Source organism: Anomaloglossus baeobatrachus, chromosome 8 (assembly GCF_048569485.1).
Source record: "Anomaloglossus baeobatrachus isolate aAnoBae1 chromosome 8, aAnoBae1.hap1, whole genome shotgun sequence".
Classification (NCBI taxonomy): Eukaryota; Metazoa; Chordata; class Amphibia; order Anura; family Aromobatidae; genus Anomaloglossus; species Anomaloglossus baeobatrachus.
Window position 1 is genome coordinate 189,124,067 of NC_134360.1, and position 22,413 is coordinate 189,146,479.

Here is a 22,413-nt window from a genome sequence, read left to right on the forward strand (position 1 = left end):
GTTAGGGCGGAGCAGGGGCGGGGCATTCATCGGGTTCCATACCACGTGATTCTTTTATGGTAACAGGTCAATCGCGCCAAGGGCGTGGTCACAGTGAGGCTCCTCCCCGCATCGGCCATTTCTGAAGACCTTAAGAGGAAGCGTTGCTGCGTCACAGTCTTCTTTTCGTCGGCGGACACGGAGCAGGACACACTCGGCTAACCGCGCTCTCATAGACGTCTATTTCCACATTAGCAGGTGAGTGGCCGTGGCCTATATGCTGTTACCTCAGAGCTGCTTGTATCGGGTTCCTCTCACCTAACATGGCGGTCGCTGCTGTTGTACTGTGTGGCGCAGCTGAGCGTCATCCCTCTAGTGAGCTTGTGGTATGAGAGCAGTGGGCTGAGGGGGACCTGTGACCGGCACGGTGTGTGGGGGCTTCGCTGTGTGTCTTCCCGCGCTGAGGCCTCTGTACCCGCAGGGCAGGCGGCGGCTCACAAAGATGGCGGCTGTGGTTACTGCGCGGGTTTTCTTACATGGTGGCGGCCTGAGTGCGTGCAGCGCTCCCCTCCCCCGCCATGTTCCCAGCCTCCATCTCTCTCTGCAGTGTACCCGTCACATTAGTAGGTGAGTGGCCGTGGCCTATACGCTGTTACCTCAGAGCTGCTTGTATCGGGTTCCTCACCTAACATGGCGGTCGCTGCTGTTGTACTGTGTGGCGCAGCTGAGCGTCATCCTTCTAGTGGGCTTGTGGGCTGAGGAGAGCAGTGGGCTGAAGAGAGCAGTGGTATGAGCAGTGGGCTGAGGGGGGACCTGTGACCTGCACGGTGTGGTGGGGGCTTCGCTGTGTCTTCCCGCGCTGCGCTGAGGCCTCTACCCGCAGGGCAGGCGGCGGCTCACCAAGATGGCGGCTGTGGTTACTGCGCGGGTTTTCTCACATGGTGGAGGCCTGATTGCGTGCAGCGCTCCCCTCCCCCGCCATGTTCCCAGCCTCCATCTCTCTCTGCAGTGGACCCGTCATAGCCCCCCCCCCCCCCCCCCATTAACGCTCTGCAGGAATCGCGGCCTATGTCACGTGTGAAGGACAAAGGCCGGAACCCGCCGCGATGGCCGGAAATGGCCCTGCCCAGCCACCGTGGTGGCGGCTCATCCTGTATCTGCGCACAGATAGGATTTCTGTACGATCTTCCCCCGCCAGGCCGGTTTATTTCGGTGGCGAGGCACCTTTTTTATATTTAGAATATACTCACACAGGTTATAAGGCAGAGTTCACAGGTCCAGTAATCATCCGTTACAACGGATCTAACAGCAGCCCTATGGCACGACGTTTTTTTGGGGGGTTAGGGTCCATTTTGAAAAATAAATTTTACATGATCCTTCTACCCCCCCCCCCCCCCATTAGTCTATGGAAAACTCATCTGATAACTGATTGCAAATTAAATTCTGTCTGAAACTAATCCAGTAAGAAAAAAAAAGCATCACAAGTTAAAAACGGATGGCTGAACTGTAATCAGTTAATAGATCCGTTATCCATGGACTCCACATGTTAAAAAGACAGATCCAGCAAATCTATTTATTCTTTTTTCTTCAAAATGGACAAAGTTTGCTGTATCTGTTCTAAGGTATGATTACTTAATGTGAACTCAGCTTTAGATTGTCGACGTGACAATTTCTGCTCTGTCTTGAAGTATTAGGCCCCTTTCACATTGCGTTCTGATTTGAGTTCAGTGGTCCTTTCTGAATCCCCCTACAAAACTGGTTTTGGACGCATGCGCCGACGGGCCCACTGACTTTAATGGTGCAGACTGAGTCGCCGTGTGCTTTGTTGTGCACCATTTTTTGGGTGTTTACACTTTCCAGCGACAGACATAGTAGACTGTCTGAGTGTCTGCCACTGGAAAGAGTATACACCTGAAAATGATGCACAACAGAGCACACGGCGACTCAGTCTGCACCATTAGTCAGTGGGCCCGTCGGCACATGTCTCTGGAACCCGTTTTGTGGGGGATTCAGAAGGGACCACTGAACGCAGGTCAGCACGCAATGTGAAAGTGGCTTTACAGGACTTATTATTATGGCAAAAGTGATCAGTATTTCCACTTCTATTCTGTCTGCTCCCAAGTATTTGTTTTACTCTTCCCAGTGTTTCAGAGCTCCTTTTTGGGGCTTTTTTTTTCCACTTAAAAAGGGGGTGTGACTTATGATTTTAAAAAGTGGACAGTTGCATTTTGCTTCAGCAACGTTTGCACTTCAGTACCCAGTCACCTGGCTTTTTGCCACTTTGCAGACTGAAGCCTGTGGGTGGCTTTGTCCTCTGATCATCAATATTCCATCGGGCCTGACATACTGTATATAGTAAGGGCCTGACATACTGTATATAGTAAAGGCTAAAACTGAGGCGCTGAGAGCTCCCCTGCCCCCGGGAGGGACATCTGTTTAGGGGGGAGGGTCTGGTTTCTGTTTATCATTGTCTCCCCTTACAATGTGCTGATTGTGCCCAGTCTTGCTACATTGTCACTTCTCAGAGGAAGCACACTTGTCACTGCATTGAATTTTGCATGGTGACCGCAAGGGAGCATGTGCTGAACATATTTGGGAATTGACACATTCAGTATAGCAGGGACTCGCGAGCCCCTAAATTGGAGGTCACTGACACTTTTTTCAGGATGGGTGAAGAGGCCACAGCCCCTCTCCTAACCCACAGTGATGCCTTATTTGGGAATCCCAACATGCACTGCTGTTAGCCAACAGAATGGTAGTGGGTAAAACAAATCGGGGCAGCGACATTGTACAGTGCCTTGCGAAAGTATTCGGTGCCTTTGAGTTTTTCTGCCTTTTCTCACCTTTCAGCCTTCAAACATAAAGATAAAAAAATGTAATGTTATGAAGAATCCATAAGTGGGACACAATTGTGAAGTTGAATGAAATTTATTGCTTATTCTAATTAGTATCATACCACTGCAAATCTAAGACTTGGACGTCCATCTAAACTTTCATTTCAAACAAGACTGATCAGAGATGCAGCCAAGAGGCCCATGATCACTCTGGATGAACTGCATTTACAGCTGAGGTGGGAGTCTGTCCATAGGACAACGTCATACTGTTGTGGTGAAGTTTAAAGCTGGATTTGGTTACAAAAAGATTTCCAAAACTTTAAACATCCCAAGAAGCACTGTGCAAGCGATCATATTGAAATGGAATGAGTATCATACCACTGCAAATCTACCAAGCCCCAGCCGTCCATCCGTCTCATCAGTTGTACACTGCACAAGTTTGCCACAAGCCACCTGGGGGAGACACCAAACATGTGGAAGAAGGTGCTCTGGTCAGATGAAACCAAAATCGAACTATTTAGGCACAATGCCAAACAATGTTTGGTGTAAAAGGCTACACAGCTAATCACCCTGAACACACCATCCCCACTGTCAAGCATGGTGGTGGAAGAATCATGGTTTTGGCCTGCTTTTCTTCAGCAGGGACAGGGAAGATGGTTAAAATTGATGGAAAGATGGATGGAGCCAAATTCAGGAGCATTCTTGAAAGAATACCTGCAAAAGACTTGAGACTGGGACGGAGATTTCTTCAAACAAGGCAATGATCCAAAACCTAAAGCAAAATCTACAATAGAATGGTTCACAAATAAACGAATCCAGGTGTTAGAATGTCAAAGTCCAGACCTGAATCCAATCTAAAATCTGCGGAAAGAGCTGAAAACTGCTGTTCACAAACGGTCTCCATCCAACCTCACTCTGCTCCAGCTGTTTGCATATATATATCTATATCTTTTAAAATAAGCAATACATTTCGTTCAACTTCACTATTGTGTCCCACTTGTCGTTGGTTCTTCACCATTACATTAACATTTTTATTGTTTGAAGCCTGGAATGTGGGAAATGGCTGAAAAATTCAAGGGACACGAATACTTTCGCAAGGCACTTTTTAAATGCTCTATTCATGGTGGTGGTCCAGCAGCGTTGCTCAATCACTTCTGGGTTCTTTCTCCTACCTTCAGACATTTGATTAATCAACAAAGTGAGGATGTCCGCTCACTTCCTGTTAACGTCTTGTTCACAGATGGGGACAGTAGCAGGGCTTGCATGATGTCACAACATTGCTGGAACAGCGCCATCATGGGAGAAGAGTATAGGCTTTTTTTTTTTTATGGGGCCAAATATGAAGGGCAAAGATTGGCCTAGTAGTGAACAACCCCTTTAAAGGGAACCAATCACCAGTATAAGCTAAAGCCAGTGCTATACTGGCACTATCAGGCAGATTCTATACACACCTGTAGTGGTCAGCTCGGATGTTTAAGTTTTGAAATCCAAGAAAGTGAAGTTTATAAAATTAGTTGCTCGTTGAGTGACAGCAGCTGAGGGTCAGATATCTGGGGGGGGATTCATAGTTATCCCCTGTCCCTGTGAGAATTAGTATAAGTATTATACAAACGATTCACTTTGTTTCTTGCAGGACCTGTGTGAGGTCACTGGTGTCCAGCTTTGCCTGAGGCCCTGCCCCTTCTAGTCACATGGGTATGACCTCACATGTCCTGTATAATAACCCTCCCTCTGTTAGAATTAGCATAAGTATTATGCTCTTTGCAAATCGTGCATGCTCGCAGCTTTCTTCACAACATCATTGTGTCTGATACCAGGTTGAAGCATCCCAGCTTCAGAGGTGCACTGCACACGTCAGGAAGTGGAGGAGCTTTCTTCAGTGATGTTTTAAAAAAAAAACTGTCACTTACACGCGCACACATGGGGTGTGGTTACTCAATGAGAGGAAGTAAACTCCCCCTCAGGTTTTTTTTTTTTCTAATTTTGTGTTCCTGAGCAGATTAAGGGTTGTTCACTTTTAACACTTTCATGATCGGTGTTTTACATCATATTTTGTGTTCCTTGCCTTGATGCTAGCTGGCATGTCGACCCACATCTTTCCCAGCACATGTTGACTGATAAAATTAGCCATCATGTGCTTCTTAAAAGCTGCATGGCCGATCCGCTTGTGGCCGTTAACTAGTAAAATCCCCGTTAATATCTTGACAACGGGATTCCATACTATCCTCCTGTGGAGCGTCTCGCTGCCATTGGCGGCTCCCTGATGTGATCACGGGCACCGATAGGTTGTCATGACAGCCAGGCATTAGCTGATAACCCCTGTATTTGTTGCAACAATCCTTCTGTGAATGCCGGCTGGGAGCGTTCATAGGAAGTCTTCATTTTGTGCTACAGAGAGTGGTGTTGATACGATGCACAGCACAAGCGATCCACTGATGCTGGTTAGCTGCACCCGTCAGCTGATCAGATCAGCCATCCTGCAGGGAAAGATGTATGCTTGGTGTTTGAGCCTGCACCAAAGGTAGATTGGCCGTGAAGGGGGTAAAGTTAAGCCATCATTTAAGATTTTATTTAATTAATAGTACACTTCAAAATAAACAACTTCGTAATATATCTGATCAGACAAATTTGCTTTTCGTGATGAGTCATTATCAAAATTCTCAATACGAAGGTAAAATCTGTACTTGGTGAAGACTTTCCCATTACTTAGGAGATGGCTGTTACTGAGATTCTAAGTAGATAGAAGATTGAGAGGGTGGAGCTCTGCCTCTAGCTCCTCCCTCATCATAAAATCTCATCTGTAACTGCTGCAATGGTGGCTGCTCTTAACTTTCTTCAACCATCTGAATGTATTATGTTATCAACTCAATGTGAAGCATCAGCTAAACTGACATGGTTATTCCGCTTGTGAGAAAAAGCTGAAGGATCAGATATTTGTAAATATGCAGGCGTCGTACAGATCTGATCGGTGGATATGGTATTGCAGCTTTCTACATTTAGATTAGTCTGAACTCGAGTAACTATAAAGTATTAGAAACATTATGTAAATAAAATAAAAAATCTTAAGTATTTTTATTCACTCGTTTTTCATTTAATAAGCCGTGTTGCAGGTCCTCCTTGGCATGATTCTGTATTGATTTGTTATGCATTGTGTGAAAGGAATGATAATGAAGTTATTGATCAAAGTTTCTATTTGTTAATAACTTTTTTTTTTTTTCAGACATGGAACGCGATTACGGGCATACATCATATGGCCGTGGTATGGAAAGCTTTTCTATGGACAATGCTGGCGAGAGGTAAGCGGTGTGGTGTATAGCTGAGAAACTGTTTTATGCTTAAATAACGTTCTTGTAACTTGAGCTGCTTAGAGACAGAACTTAAATAATGTAACCATTGATGCTATTGTATTTACAGTTAATGGTGCAGCCGAAATTCTAAACACACATTCTAGTAAACTGTTTTCACTTACAGGCAATTAAAAATGAATCAAGAACGTCTCCAATTTTCCAATACTTTGTTTCAGTTTCTCAGAAATTTTCGAAAGTTTGCATTCTGATAGAAATTATACCTTGACTCTAGTTTTCACAACATAAACCCTTGTCTAATTTAGGCTTTGACCTGTCAGCTATATAGCCACATACTAAATACAATTATTTGTTGAGAACAGATATGGCTGCTCAGATTTCTAGTCTAAATGGAGAACGTGCTGTTCTCACGCTAACTGCAAACTAAATTCTTGAATAATGTGGAATTAAAACAAAGTATGTTATAAAGTGTAACTCATTTATAATGAAAGAGGGAAAGCTTTCAGTGTTTTGGTTTTACTGTAAATTGTCCATATCTTTACTTTACTTTCCTGTAAGGGTAATCCTCTTTGTTGTTCTATAATTGTGCAGTGTAAGGACTTGCATGTCAGTGTTTGTATACTAAAACCAGAAGGGGAACTTTAAAGAAACTATAATTGAAAGCTTGACACTTCTGGTTTTGGCATACAAATAGTGTGTGACTTAACCCTTACTTGGACTGAACTTTCTTCTGCGTTTTGGTGAACATGGCTGCCATTTATTTGGTTCTCGCTTTCTATCAGCTGGGATATGATTTGATGACTTTGCCATCCTCCAATACAGCTTATTATTTATCGCCTTTAAATATCCAGAGTGAGTCTTGTTCACGTAGTAAAGTAAAGGGTTTGCCAATTGCACATATACCTTGGAGGATTGAACGGTGATATTGCCTTGCTTACCACAGTCTACTCCTCCAGGGTATATAGGCAGTAGTTTAGCTATCCTTATATTAAAGAGAGTGGAAATGACTCAAGTGCCCTGTGAGGTATTACTTCACCTTTTTTAAAAGCTGTTGCGAAGGATGGTAAATCGCTACAGACAACAAAACTTTGTAGCCTGCAGCCTTGTTTTTAAAGGGGTTGTCCACTAATTAGACAATTCTGTCTCAATCACCATACACCCCCCCCCCCCCCTCCACTGAGCCCTGCGGCCAATCTGCGCTGGTTTCGCTGAGTCTGAGCTTCAGCCGCCACTCTTTTCCTTTTGAGGTTTGATACATCCGAAAGTAGGAGACTGAAGCCAGCGCTGAATGGGCGCAATGCTCGCTCAACAACAACCAGGCGTGTATAAGCATTGTTTTAACAGGAGTAAAGACTGTGATTGAGGAGGGGTTGTCCAATTAGTGGACAACCCAATTTAAGGTGCTTGTTCATGCTAAAAAAAAAACCTACAATTTTTTTAATCTTCCCCCATATTCTAATAGCAAAAAGGCTAAATGTTCACAATCATTCAACTTATGCTTACAACTACTTTCCTAACTGGTGTCTTCCACTTTTTAATTCTCCTTACTGTGAACACACCAAGCAAAAACAAAGGTAGTTTTTTAGGGATGATCGAGTACCTCAATTTTTCGGCTTCGTGAATATTTGGCGAATAAGTCTCCACTATCCACAAATATTCGATGCGTAATTTAAGTCTATGGGTAACCCGAATGACAACTATTCGGGCTTCCCATATCCCATAGACTTGCATTGCTCATCGAGTATTCGCATAGCGGCGACCTATTCGTCGGATATTCGCGAACCCGAATATTTGAGGTAGTCTATCATCCCTAGTAGTTTTCCACAAGGTTAAGCTGTGTTTTTGCTTTAAATTATACATATAAATTGCAGGTTTTTTTTATTTATGTTGAAGCAACCTGTTACACCTGTAAATTATGGTACATAACACATTACTAGTGAGTTATCTCATCTGCAGTGAGTAAAGTTAATTAATCTGCCTGTGGAATTTGCACCTACTTAACTTTTATAATGTTCTAACTAAACCTAATTAGATACTTGTTTTCTGAAATAAAAAAACCCAACACGTAAGGTATAACTTGCATTCTTTCATTTACTTATTAAAACTAGGTATAGAAGTTTCTCTTTCAAATGCAGTTTTACCCACAAAGCTTTGCTGCAATAAGGATGTGCATCTAGAGGAGAATACACTGTATAAACAGCGTCTGATAAATTCCCTCTACCTGTACATATCAGCTTCTGTGTGCAGTCTGACTTGTGGGCAGCATGGTGAGCGCAATGACAAATTTGTTGGAAAACGTTCAGTATATCTTATACATATAAACGACTATTTCAGTCATTTAGTGGGTGGTCCTTGGTGATTGAGATCTGCATGCAGTCACACAGGCAAGAATGTCAATCACTGATTAGGACCTCCCCCTGGACTTGTATGCATGCAAGCACCAGGGATTTCAACTAAAAATGTAAGGTTTAGTGAAATGTTTCCAACAAAAAATGTATAGAAATTTAATCAGCTCCTGCTGCTCTAAAACATTCTGCCTTCGGACCAGATACAATTTTCAACATGATGCGTTTTCTGTAAAGTGGTTATACTTTTAGAAATTTTAGTAAAGATTTAAAATGGTCAAGGCCTAAATCCCCCCCCCACCCCAAAAAAAAACAGACTGCTTTTATTTTTAGGCAGGAATTGGTTAAAAATAACTGGAGGCTTAGGCTACTTTCACACATCAGTTTTTTGCAATCAGGCACGATCCGGCAAAAAAACTGATGCGACGGATCCGGTGAAAAACAAAACGGCACCTTCGTATCTGTTTTTTTTCCATGCGTTCCTTCCGTTTTTTTTTTTTGATAGATCCATTGTGATACTGAGCATGCTCAGTTCAAAAAACCGGATTCGATGTTGGATTCCGTCATATGCCGAATGACGACGGATCTGGCGCCCATAGGCTTCCATTATACAACATGCCGGACGGCGCTGGTGTGTGTTTTTTTTTTTTTTTTTTTTTTTTTTTTTTTTTTTTTGCCGGAGACAAAAAAAAGTTCCATGCGGCGTCCTTTCCGGCAGCCGGATCCAGCGGACGCTGCAAGGCCATCTGGCGCCAATACAAGTCAATGGGGAATAAAACGGATCCGGATCAGTTTTAGGGTATGTGCGCACTGCACCGCACCTAAAAGGTGCGCTTCAGAGTGCATGGTGCCGGCAGAGAACGTGCGCTCTGCATGCTGCCTCTCCCTATAGACAGCATGCAAACCGCACGAAAGAAGTGACATGTCACTTCTTAGAACGCAGCGATTCGGGCAGCAGCCGAATCGCTGCGTTCTAATATGCCACGTGCACACGGCTCCTGCACAATCTCCATAGACTGTGCAGGGGACGCAGGATGCATGCAGTTATGCTGCGGTGCAGAACGCAGCGTAACTGCATGCAATACGCACACGTGCGCACATACCCTTATCCGAATTTCGTCGGTTTGGGCCTGACGGCAAACCGGATGTGTGAAAGCGGCCTAACTCTCCTTCCTGTGCCCCCACACATCCAGAGCAGGCCAGTGCGGAGGTCTTGCTAGTCAAAGGCTTTGGTTGGCAGATCTGAATTGCTTGTGAAGTGACGCATTTAAATCTTTTACTTCTGAATTTTACAACCTTTGTTCTGTTTGCATTGTTGAAAGAAATGTTAGGGTTTTTTTTTCTTCCAAACTGTTTTTACATAGCAGTAGTACATAAAGTGATTGTCTTTAATGTTGAGTAAAACTGAGCATTTTATGCTCTTGATAGAATGCAAACTAATATCTGAAACTAACATTTGTACACTTTAAAAGCTGCAAAAGAAACGTAACGCAAAGGTGTCAAATCTAAGCATGTTAAGATGTAATTTGTCATCCAGCTTTTGGGAGTTTTGCCTTATAAGCTACTTTAATTTTAAGATATTGAGTTAGATTTAATGTAAAGTTGATAAATGTCAACTGATGCTTGCTATTGTTTTGTATTTTCTGGAAAGCTGACCTATTTTTCTCCTCACGTCAATTCTTCCAGGTATGGACCTTATGAGTCTTTTGACTCCAGGTCTTCTGTGGGTGGGCGAGATCTGTACAGATCTGGCTATGGTTATAATGAATCCGAACAAGGCTACGGAGATAGTTATGATGGTCGATATGAGAACCCATACCGGAGTAGCGTTGACTCTTATGAAAGTAGAAACCAGGGCGGGTCTAGCTGGGATCCGTCCTTCACACGACCAAAAGTAAGGACTGGGTTTATGGAGGAGAGAGGAAGAGAATCTTACTCTTCCTACGGCGCTTATTCTTCGCCCTATATGAAGCCTGCAACAGTAGGCTCTCGGGGAAGAGGAATGCCTGCTTATTCCGACGGTGCATTTGGCGGCAGAAGCAATGATGCTTTTGGAGGACCAGCAGCAGGCAGAGGCCGTGGCAGAGGAGGAGTAAGTACAGAATCTTCTCAGATTCTTTTTGATAGTCACTTTGAATTATTTGCAGACCAGAACTTTAAAATGGCATATTGTCCATAATCTATTGCTTGGATGTTTATGTATTCCCAGTGTGAAAGCTGACTTTTAAAGAAGTAATGCTTTAAAGGTTCAACTGGGAATTTTCCCCATATTTGCTAAATTCTTTCCATGTGAAAGAAAATCTTATTTTTCTAAATAGCATGTCCTGTTTATGGAGAAATTTAGTCTTCTTTTAGCCTTTATTGGAGCAATAACTAAAGAAAACAAATTGCAAAAGGTTACATGAAGACCTTTTTGAAGTTCTGAGTAGGTTAAAGGTGCAATGTATTATAGTCAAATGTATTGTAATAATTTTCGGTGTTCAGTGTAAATGGTTGTTATATTTATTTAGCTTCTTCACTCTATAATCTACAAGCTTTGAGCTTTCTTGTGCATCTTGCCACTGATGCCTAGAATTAAATTTACAAAGATCATAATTTGACATGGTTAGACGTCTTATGGTTGTTAGAGGGCACCATAGGAAAACCATAAGATTAACTTTTTTTTATGGCGCTTACGTGACCATAAGTCATGTGTCGGCCCTTCTCTAAAAGGCAACATGTGAGCCTCTGTTCCAGGAGGACGTTGACCATGGACATGATTCCTCACATACTGTCTATCGGGCTTAATTCACACTTTCCAGAATGTCTTCAGTTTTCTGGAAAAAGCAGAATTCACAAGGCGATGGATCTGTCATGTGATAGACCTCCAAGTGTAGCGCTATTGACTATTATGAGGCATTATTGGGTTTTCGGTCATGGTAACCCTAATTTTAACGGTAAACTAAAAAGCACAGCATTTTGTGCTATGCTCGCCTCCAATGCAGTTATAGACATACGTGTAACTCCATTATTTTTGGTTACTGCTCCTTTTACAATCGCCCAACTTAATATAAATTCAAATTAAATAATAATGCAATTCTGCCACAATAGAAAGAGCCGAATTTCTTTTTGTCCCTAGGTAGCTTTTTAGCTTTCTATCAGTACGTATATTAGGACTTGATGATGACTTCATGTAATTTTTTTATTTTTTTTTAAATGCATTGCACCTTTAATAAGAATTTGATAAATTTGTAATGTGTGTAAGTTTTCTTTGTTATATTTTGGGGGTGGGGGCATGTCTGGGTTGTTTTTTATTTTATTTTTTCTTATCCAATCTGGGATTTCTTTTTTTGTTTTCCTATATCTCTTTACAGATCAATGTGGTTCTGTACATTCCTAGTACCACTTGATTTGGAAAGTGAAAATCTTTAGTATTTTTGGATGATGTTAACTTGGTTTTTGCACTAATTTTAGCAACTTGGCCGTGGCATGCGTGGCAGACCTGTGGTGCTGGACGTTAAGTACCAACCTGTGGCTGGTGGCATGGCCCGAGGAATTAAGAGAAAGATAGTAGCTGGCCAGCCTTTCAAGCAGCCTGGTGTCTTTGGCAAAAAACCAAAGCTGACAAAAGCTGGAGGGAACCAAGCTGCTAAAACTACCCCAGCACCAGGTAATGGCATTTAATGAAAAAATACGCTATAATGGAACTTCTGCAATATTTCAAATGTTCATATGATGTGGTTTATAGATTTAATTTTCAGAAAAGAAAAATCTGTCTATATACAGTGTATTCTACTGCAAAGTTTGCATTTACTTGTAAATTTTGTTCTTGTTCATTCACCATGGATTTTCCTCATTAAAATCTGTGCTGCAGATCTGAAGCATAAATTGACATGTTATGGATGACGTGCATAGTGCCTGCTAAGGGTGTTTTTCGCTCTGCGTTCTTGCCCACATTCAGTGGTTCCTTCAGGGCTCTCCAGGATTCAGATGTATGCACTGACGCGGCCATTGGATGTAATGGTGCAGATAGTCACCAGGTGCCTGTCCTGCATAATTTTCAAGCAAATTTGAGTACTGAAGGACACCCAGTCGCAGTCTCTTATGGAAGATCACAGTGTGAAAATTCCCTTAGTTTCTTTGCTTGTTTTTCTACTCTTACTAATGTCTGACCCATGTTGGCTCATGTATCGCAATGGATAGTGATTTTAAACATTTTTGTTGTAAAAAATATATTTCATCTAAATTTTTATTTTTTTTCTTTATTACTCTAATGTTGATGTAAAAATTGCTGAAGGAGCTCTTGGTATTAGCGATGTCTTAAGGGGGAACTATTTATTCCTCACTGACAATTGGATGAGTAGTTGTAGCCGTAACTGGCAATTGTAATATAACTGAATATTAAGTGTGTGTGTGTGTGTGTGTGTGTGTGTGTGTGTGTGTTTATATAATTTTTTTTATTTTCTCCATTTTTCAGAGCCAGTTGATCCAGAAGAGGAAGAAAAGCGCCGCACAGAGGCTAGAAGGGAAAAACAGAGGCGCAGACGAGAGAAGAACAGTGAAAAATATGGAGATGGGTACTTGTCAGCTTTTACTACTTTAAAATACAAAACGGACAAATATGATTAGTTTGCAATGCTATATAACCTGTAGAATACAATGTAAGAAAAGGAGATGCTAGTGAGTGCAATGCAAATGTCATCAATGGCTTAGAACTGATCGGCCTTGGGGAAACTACATTGAAAGTTAACACTTAACCTGCCCGCTTATAATGGAGGGGTTAATTTGTATTAGTCAGTAACTGGCACATCTGAGCAAAGCAACACTTGTACTTTCTCGAAGTATGTTGTCATTTGTAATGGTTAAAAATACAAACTAAAGCACTAAGGGTATGTAACATTGTTATCAATTATTTAGTGACCAAATGTATAATTGGTGGATGAAAGTTGAACTAGATGGGCCTAGGTTTTTTTTGTTTTTTTTTTTTTTAACCCATGTTAGTTGCATAGAAAAGTTGTTGCAGAAATGGTCCATTACTTGTATTCTGGGCTTGACTCAAATATGCCACAACGTTCAGCTGTGGTAAATTCTGTGCTGCTCTTAACCTCACCCCCTACTGCTAAGCGCCACTTGGCATAAACACCCCCCCACAAAATGCTAAACGCAAAAGTTTGCAATGTGTCAACTAGTCTTACACCGGATTACTACCACAAACTGAACATTTGGCCCCTAATGTGCTCTGTCTATAGCGGTATTTCTTTGTATAGTTGACTAACTTTATAACTGCATAACTTACTAAATGCTTAAATCCCATTATTTTCAGAATGGCCTTCACGTGCTCATTTTGCAAGTTCAGATCTTTTGATGAAAAGGGTATTGAAGAACACTTGGAAAGTCAAGCTCATCAAGTCATGTTGGATCATATTCAGAAACAAACCAAATTTGACAAACCAGTGATGGAATTTTTGCATGTAAGTAAAATATAAAATGTGAGCATATACTTTAGTAGCAAATGACACAAGTGTGCAATCACAAAGTATTAATCACGTTGGCTGTAACTGTTCCTACAGTAGTAACTTCAGTAGTTTGCTTTCTATTTCACAAGATGCTAGTTTTATTTAACCCCTTCACCCAAAGTGGTTTTCAGGGTTTGAATTTTTTTTTTTTAAATTCTTCCTCTACTTCAGAGCCATAACCTTTTATTTTTTCGTCAATCTTCCAATACGAGGGCTTTTTTTTTTTTTGCGGGACGAGCTGTACTTTTAAATGAAACCATAAGTTTTACCATATAGTTTGTACGAGAATACATAAACTCTGGCACACTTGTATGAAAAGGTGGGGGGGGGTTGAATACTGCTTTGCAGTGCAATTCTTTAATTTGTTCAATAAGGTCAAACAGATATAATTCCTCCAACATTTCGGCCTTACTCAAAGCCTTTGTCAATATGGGTACTAATGGGTAAGGAGTAGCTCTGTGGGAGACAAAAAAAGGGGGGGGGGGTGTCTGTAGTAACCTAAACTGCTATCACCTGAGCCACCTGCCAATTACGATCACACCAGGACCTGGAGTAAGGCCGAAACGTTGGAGGGATTATATCTGTTTGACCTTATTGAACACATTGAAGACTGCTTTGCAGTGCAATTCTTTAGACTTTTCATTTTTTTTTTCTCTTCCTTTTTCAAAAGTGTGCCAGAGCTCCTATATATTCTCGTATTTGCCCTTCTCACTCTTGAGCACCACTTATTGGGTAGTTGAGCCAGACTTTTCTCATAAATTAGGTAAGTTTGTAAACACCAAACATTAATAGGTTTTTGTTTTTTTTTTGTTTTTTTTTTTTTTAAATCTAAAAGGTTAAAAAAATTCACAAGCTTGTCCAAAAGTGGCGCACGATTTGGCACTTTCTGAAACCTGTAGCATTTTCATTTTTCGGCATCTATGGCTCAGTGACTGCTTATTTTTTTGCGTCTTGGAATTTTGACGTTTGGAATTTTTTCTGCAGCTTTACGCCGTTTACCGATCAGATTGATTTTTATATTTTGATCGGGCGTTTCGGAACACGGCGATACCAATTTAATTTTTTTTTTTTAAATTTTCAATGGGCTGAATGGGGGGGGTACTTGTACTTTTAGTTGTGTGTTTTGTTTTTGGTTTTTTTTTTTTTACTAGACCCCCTTAAAGGACTATAACGACCAGCTGATATGTGCACGCATCACTGCAGACTGCCCATAGCAGCCCGCAGGGATTAACCGCACACTATCCATGTGCTGTGAAGAGGTTAAAAAGCTTTTCAGATGTTTGGCACTCCAGCTAAAATGAACCCCCCCCCCCCCCTTGTAGGGCTTACACTAGGTATAACCCACAGCAATATAGACCATATAGACTTAGAGCATCCATGGATTTCTTCAGAACATGCAACCTTGTTAAAATCCACATATGGAGCATGACTTGGTTAATTTGTGCTGGAGTGTTTCCTTTTGATATTTTTAAACTTTTGTAGTCCCTTTTTAGGTCACTGCTGCCTTTACAGCACGGTTACCGAAAACCAGTTGCTTTAGTAATCTGTTTATTCTATAGTTGTGGCATGTTGAGAATCAATCTACTTTGTATTGTATTTCATATTATAAAACTCCTATAACCTAATATTATGTTTATGTACTGTAGGAATGCATAGTAAACAAATACAAGAAAACTGCTGCACGTAAAGCGCAATCTGTTCAAAATGAAGCTGTGAAGGCTCCAGAGAAGGAAATCATGGAAGGTAATGCTGTGAATTTTCAGTTATAATGCCCTGAATGTGTTAGATTTTGTTCTAGCTCACCGACTCTTAAAGCATGTTTTTAAGTCGTTTTCTTTTGTCTAGAAATCACTGAGGTTTATAATTAAAGCACTTACATTTTGAGAGGGTCTTGTAGACTTGGTGGGTATGACATAAATCATAGGACGATTAAAAAAAAAAAAACCCTGATCTGCTGCTGTTCAGTGCACTTGGGCTGGCCTTAGTCATTTTCACTTAAATCAATGTTGCCCAATCATTTTTTACTTTCACAATCTTTATTGGAGGAGCGTTGCTGAATCCTACAGTCATCACTTTTGTGTAAAAGTTTAGGACTATTTCACTTTAAGCTAATTATTAAACCATTTTGTCTTTTTCAGGAGTTGCTCCAGATGATCACATGATGAAAGTCGAAACTGTGCACTGCAGTGCTTGTAGCGTGTATGTTCCTGCGCTGCATAGCTCTGTTCAACTGCACCTCAAGTCTTCGGATCATTCCAAGAGTAAACTGGTAAGAACATGCCTTTCTCTCTGGCTGCATCTTGTAACAATCCTATGTCTGTACAAAACTTATGGTGGACAGCCGCTGTCAAAATATTCCAATTACGTGTATAGAAAGTAAGCATTGTTCAGCTTGTAAGTGTGGATTTGGTTTGTCCTTTAAGTAACTCAACACACGGCCATTAATATAAAAACCACGGATAAGAAAAGTGAGTACACACCTAACTGAATATGGTGCCTAAAGTGTGACTATTTTGTGTGGTCACCATTATTTTCAAGCACTTCCTGAAAGGAAACTTGTCATGTGCAATATGCATCCACAACAATGAGCAGTTCTGGGTGCATATTGCTAATCCCTGTCTAACTGTCCCAACATCTAGCAGCTTTGACAAAGATCTTTAGAAAATGTATTTCTAAAGGTCCTTTACGATATGCTAATGAGGCCAGGGACAAGTCACAAGGGTGTTGGTCCCTGGGCTCATTCCGCTCTCTTACCAGCGTACTAAATGCAGTGTCATCGGCGGTGACTCATGTACCTGTGTCCGCTGTCACCGCTGGTCAGAATGCCGGAGAATGTGCTAACCTGCTAAGAGAGGGCCGAATGAGCACTGGAACGAACGCCCTTGTGACTAGTCCCTGGCCTCATAAGATACTTTGATATGCTATAGAAATACTTTATCTAAAGATCTCTTTATCTATGCTACTAAATACAGGGACAGATAAGGTACCGTGACACTAAAGCGGGCTTTACACGCTGCAATATCTGTCCCGATATCGCCAGCGTGGGTACCCGCCCCCATCTGTTGTGCGACACAGGCAAATCGCTGCCCGTGCCGCACATCGCCCAGACCTGTGTCACATACCTGCCCGGCGACGTCGCTGTGACCGACGAACCACCTCCTTTCTAAGGGGGCGGTCCGTGCGGCGTCACAGCGACGTCACTGAGCGGCCACCCAATAGCAGCGGAGGGACTGAGCTGAGCAGGACATAAGATCCCGCCCACCTCCTTCCTTCCGCATAGCGGGCGGGAGGCAGGTAAGGAGAGCTTCCTCGTTCCTGCGGTGTCACACAGAGCGATGTGTGCTGCCACAGGAACGAGGAACAACCTCGTTACTGCTGCAGTAACGATTTTTAAGAATGGACCCCCATGTCACCGATGAGCGATTTTGCACGTTTTTGCAACGATGCAAAATCGCTCATCTGTGTCACATGCAACGGCATCGCTAATGCGGCCGGATATGCGTCACCAATTCCGTGACCCCAACGAGTTCGCATTAGCGATGTCGTAGCGTGTAAAGCCCCCTTAAAGGTACCGTCACACAACTAGATCGCAGCTGAGTCACGGTTTCTGTGACGCAGTAGCGATCCCGTTAGCGATCTCGTTATGTGTGACACCTACCAGCGATCAGGCCCCTGGTGTGAGATCTCTAGTCGTTGCAGAATGGTTCAGGCCATTTTCTTCAAAGGCGATGTCCTGCTGGGCAGGACACATCGCTGTGTTTGAGACTGTGTGACAGGGTCACAGTGACTGCTGAGATCGTTATACAGGTCGCTACTGCGACCTGTTTTGTTCCTGCATCGCTGGTAAGATCTGACTGTGTGACATCTCACCTGCGACCTCCCAGTGACTTACCTGCAATCCCTATCGGGTCGCATTGTTTTCGGGATCGCTGGTAAGTCGTGTGTGTGTGTGTGTGTGTGTGTGTGTGTGTGTGACTGGGCCTTAAGCGACACTCCAGCGATCCCACCAGCGATCTGACCTGGCAAGGATCTCTGGAGTGTCGCTACATGGTCGCTGGTGAGCTGTCAAACAGGTAGATCTCCACAGCAAACAGATCAGTGACCAGTGTAACGACGCTGTGCTTGTTAACCATGGTGCCAAGCGCTGTGCTTATAGTTACCCGATGTGTACCTTGGCTACATTTGCAGGGAGTCGGCTTCTAGAAGCTGCGGACGCTGGTAACCAAGGTAAATATCGGGTAACCAAGCAAAGCTCTTTGCTTGGTTACCTGATGTGTACCTTGGCTACCAGCGTCCGCAGAAGCCGGCTCCTGCTGCCTGCACATTCAGCTCGTTGCTCTGTCGCTGTCAAGCAGTGATGTGTTCTTCACAGCGGGAGAGCAACTACCAAAAAATTGTCCAGGACATTCCGCAACGACCGGCGACCTCACAACAGGGGCCAGGTCGTTGCTGGATGTCACACACACACTGACATCGCTAGCATCGCTGTCTTAGTGAGATGTGGCCTTTAGGCAGGGATTAGCAATATGCAGCCAGAACTGCTTGTGGCACCCAGCTTCTGATTCAACCAGCAGGAATGTCCCATGTCTTCTGCAGACTTATTTAGGGAAGGGCTGTTCAATTTGTACAACACCATACATCTTCACAGCTATAAATGGCCCATGACCAAAAAAACCCTCAACTTTAATATGCAATTTTCATGTCTTATTGTTCTTCAGGCCTATAAAGATCAAATAAAGAGAGAGAGCATCTTGACTGCTACAAGCATCTTGAATAATCCACTTGTAAAGGCAAGATATGAACTCTATTTGAAGGTAAGCTAACTGGGTAGAGGAACCGTGCCCTTTTCACATCTATATGCAAAGTAGTTTTCACTCTGCCTATTTAGTCCCATAAACTACTTTGTAGTATTGCATTACAAGATTCCCTAGTGTTGCCCCCACTACATTAACTGCTTTTCTATTTAGTGTCTGTCTGTGTGTCTGTCTGTGTGTCTGTCTGTGTGTCTGTCTGTGTGTCTGTCTGTGTGTCTGTCTGTGTGTCTGTCTGTGTGTCTGTCTGTGTGTCTGTCTGTGTGTCTGTCTGTGTGTCTGTCTGTGTGTCTGTCTGTGTGTCTGTCTGTGTGTCTGTCTGTGTGTCTGTCTGTGTGTCTGTCTGTGTCTGTCTGTGTGTCTGTCTGTGTGTCTGTCTGTGTGTCTGTCTGTGTGTCTGTCTGTGTGTCTGTCTGTGTGTCTGTCTGTGTGTCTGTCTGTGTGTCTGTCTGTGTGTCTGTCTGTGTGTCTGTCTGTGTGTCTGTCTGTGTGTCTGTCTGTGTGTCTGTCTGTGTGTCTGTCTGTGTGTCTGTCTGTGTGTCTGTACCAGTGCATACTGAAAGTGAATCGTCAAAATTTGGAGGCTTGCCAGTCAGAGCTGCCGCTTCTGCCCCTACCTGATTGAAGGCTAATCAGTGACTCATTTCAGGGGCTGGACTTCTCACTGATCTTTCATTGTGCGATGTGCACAATGGCAGCGTTTGTTTGCTTGGTTGTGCTGATCTGAGCCGTCAATAGAGCGCACTGTCACTGTGCAAGGGTTGCCCCGTTCCCTGAAATGATCTTCACTGACTCTTCGTTTCAGGGAGGGGTTAGGGGCTGCTGCAGTTGTCACAGATGGCTTTTCTTTTGAGTATCCAGCATACACTGAAATTCTCATGACGCACCATCATAGAGGGGGTGGGAATAAAAAAGCAGGTGGTGTACTTAAGGATGGTTAAGAATTTGTGTTAATTATCCTTTTTAATTCCTAATGTGAGGCTGGTGAATGACCTCCTTTATTATAAATATTAATGTAAATGTGTGCCATGAGTAGTAACATACAGGGTGGGCCATTTTATGTGGATAAAAATAAAATGGTAATGGGTGGTGATATCAACTTCCTGTTTGTGGCTCATTAGTATATGGGAGGGGGGAAACTTCAAGATGAGTGGTGGCCATTTTTGAAGTGTCCTCTCCCATATACTAGTTAGCCACAAGAAGTTGATGTCACCACCCATTCCAATTTTATTTAGGTGTAGCCATATAAATGGCCCACCCTGTAGATCATTTTGTGTACCTGTGGAAGTGGGGTACTTTAGAGAAAGCATGGCTTCAAAAGTATTAGAAGTTTTTACTTTTTTTCAATGAGTAAACACAATCCCATAAATTAGTACTTTCTCCACCTGTGTATGAGGACTAGATGTGTTGCCATCAACTATTATGGTGATAAATAACAAGACAGTGGTGACCCAAGAGCTGCAACCTCCAATGATAGTCCTAGTGTGTCGCTGTGGTCTGTCACTGTATATCTCTGATGGTAGACTGTGGTTTAGAGGAGTTGAATTGAACGGTGATGTAACTTGTGCTCTGCTGCTCCATTCACAGTATTGGCACATGGCTGCGCGTCAGACTGCAGCTCCACACTTTGTGTCCATATGATTGGGGAAGGCTCTGTCCCCCGTTTTGGCAATATGTGCAAGACTTGACTCTTCAATCTAGCATTTACCACTTAGCCATTGCACCTTGGTTTACCAAACAGTTCTGCCATAGAGCTTATGTTTTCAAAATACATCTCTTCTAGGGTGAAAATCCATTTGAAGCTCAGGCTGAAGAAAGTGCTGCAGATGCCGTTGGTGAAGATGCAGCTGAATGTGCCCTCGCTGAGGATGCTGGAGCTAATGCCAATGATGCGGCTTCTGCATCTGAAGACTTCACAGCTGACCTTGCATCTGTTGAAGAAAACTAATTGTAAAACCTGAGACAAATTTGATTTGATTTTTTTTTTTTAAACTGTTTTGCCATCCTATTTTTAAACTTTGGCTTTGTCTGCAATGAATTTACAGTAATTCCTGAAATGTATAATTTTGTCATCAGAATGTTGCAATTCATAAAATCAGTTTAATATTTTCCTTGCATTTTTTAAACCAGTAATCTTATGGGTTTCTTTTATATTTTTGTTTTGTTTTTTTTTATCAGGAACCATCCTGTGTAACATGTCAGTTTTATTTTCAGTCTTCTATTCTAGGTTGTAATTTTATCCTAAAAGTGCTGTGAAGTCTTGGAATGTATTTGTACCATGTTGGACAGTGTTTATCTTGTATGTGACACCAAAATATTGTGACATTGTAACTTTCTTTTGGTTTGCTACTTAGATCCCTGTGTCTGAGAACTAAATAAACCTTGTAACCTGTTCACCAGCTTAATGCTTTCATATTAAAGACTGTAACGTGGGAATTTTGAGTTCTGCTGTTTGCTTTCGGACAAGTTACCTGTACTATAACATTTAGAGGGATTTTATGTAAATAAAGTTACATTTTATAATGGAGTTATGCAGTTTGCTGATATATTTTGAGTTTCTTTGTCGCTCCATTGGGAGACCCAGACAATTGGGTGTATAGCTTCTGCCTCCGGAGGCCACACAAAGTATTACACTTTAAAAAGTGTAACCCCTCCCCTCTGCCTATACACCCTCCCGTGCATCACGGGCCCATCAGTTTTTTGCTTTGTGTTGAAGGAGGCAGACACATTCACGCAAGCTCCACATTTTAGTCAGCAGCAGCTGCTGACTTTATCGGATGGAAAAAAAGAGGGCCCCTAACAGGGCTCCCGGCATGCTCCCTTCTCACCCCACTCTGGTCGGCGGTGCTGTTAAGAAAAACAAAGGAGAAAAATTGTACGAAAAAAACCCTGAATATAAATAAATAAATTGCAAGTGCTTAATAACAGGGTACTTAGTGTATACATTTTTGCAAAAAGGTAAAAAGCTGTCTCACCTCGTCACGGTGTACCCATCTGAGACAGTACCTAACCTACTGAAGTTAAAAACATTATCAATACCTGACTTGTGTCATGTCAAACTCCAATATGGATGGTGGCAAGTGGTCAGCGGTGTCCCAGATAAAATACACAGCAAAGTGAGACGCAATCAGCTGTTCAGTCTCAGTACTAGGAGGGCTGCACCCCCAACTTGCAACCAAGCAAGATAACATACAAAAAACACAAAAACCTGAGCTGAAACAATGTTCAGTAAACATGCAACATTAAGCATGTGAATTGCAGCCTTAAGACTAGAAAAAACCAAGGAGAAAAATTGTACGAAAAATACCCTGAATATAAATAAATAAATTGCAAGTGCTTAATAACAGGGTACTTAGTGTATACATTTTTGCAAAAAGGTAAAAAGCTGTCTCACCTCGTCACGGTGTACCCATCGGTGCTGTTAAGGTTGAGGTACCCATTGCGGGTACAGAGGCTGGAGCCCACATGCTGTTTTCCTTCCCCATCCCTTAGGGGCTCTGGGTGAAGTGGGATCCTAACCGGTCACCATACACTGGGACCGGGCTCCCTCCGCAGCCCCTGGGGGAATCTGACGGACAGGAGACCGGGTATCATCAGGGACAGGCCCTGCTACTCTGAGGTACTGTGTCCCCTTGGGGACGGCG

General features: G+C 42.6%; 1 protein-coding gene across 1 annotated transcript; it reads left to right on the top strand.

Annotated features, from left to right (window-relative positions):
- The first annotated feature begins 111 nt into the window (after window positions 1-111).
- ZNF326 (zinc finger protein 326) lies at window positions 112-21,296 on the top strand. Its single transcript, XM_075322311.1, has 10 exons — window positions 112-237; window positions 6,034-6,109; window positions 10,150-10,555; window positions 11,917-12,112; window positions 12,920-13,019; window positions 13,766-13,913; window positions 15,605-15,701; window positions 16,097-16,227; window positions 18,677-18,772; window positions 20,553-21,296. The coding sequence occupies exons 2-10, from the start codon at window positions 6,036-6,038 to the stop codon at window positions 20,715-20,717; spliced, it is 1,413 nt and encodes a 470-aa protein (XP_075178426.1). The 5' UTR covers window positions 112-237; window positions 6,034-6,035; the 3' UTR covers window positions 20,718-21,296.
- The last annotated feature ends 1,117 nt before the right edge of the window (window positions 21,297-22,413 follow it).

Coding starts and splice junctions, on each gene's coding strand:
- ZNF326 (XM_075322311.1), top strand. CDS start 6,036: ATGGAACGCGATTACGGGCATACATCATATGGCCGTGGTATGGAAAGC. Junction 6,110..10,149: donor ATGGACAATGCTGGCGAGAG/GTAAGCGGTGTG, acceptor CAATTCTTCCAG/GTATGGACCTTATGAGTCTT. Junction 10,556..11,916: donor GAGGCCGTGGCAGAGGAGGA/GTAAGTACAGAA, acceptor CACTAATTTTAG/CAACTTGGCCGTGGCATGCG.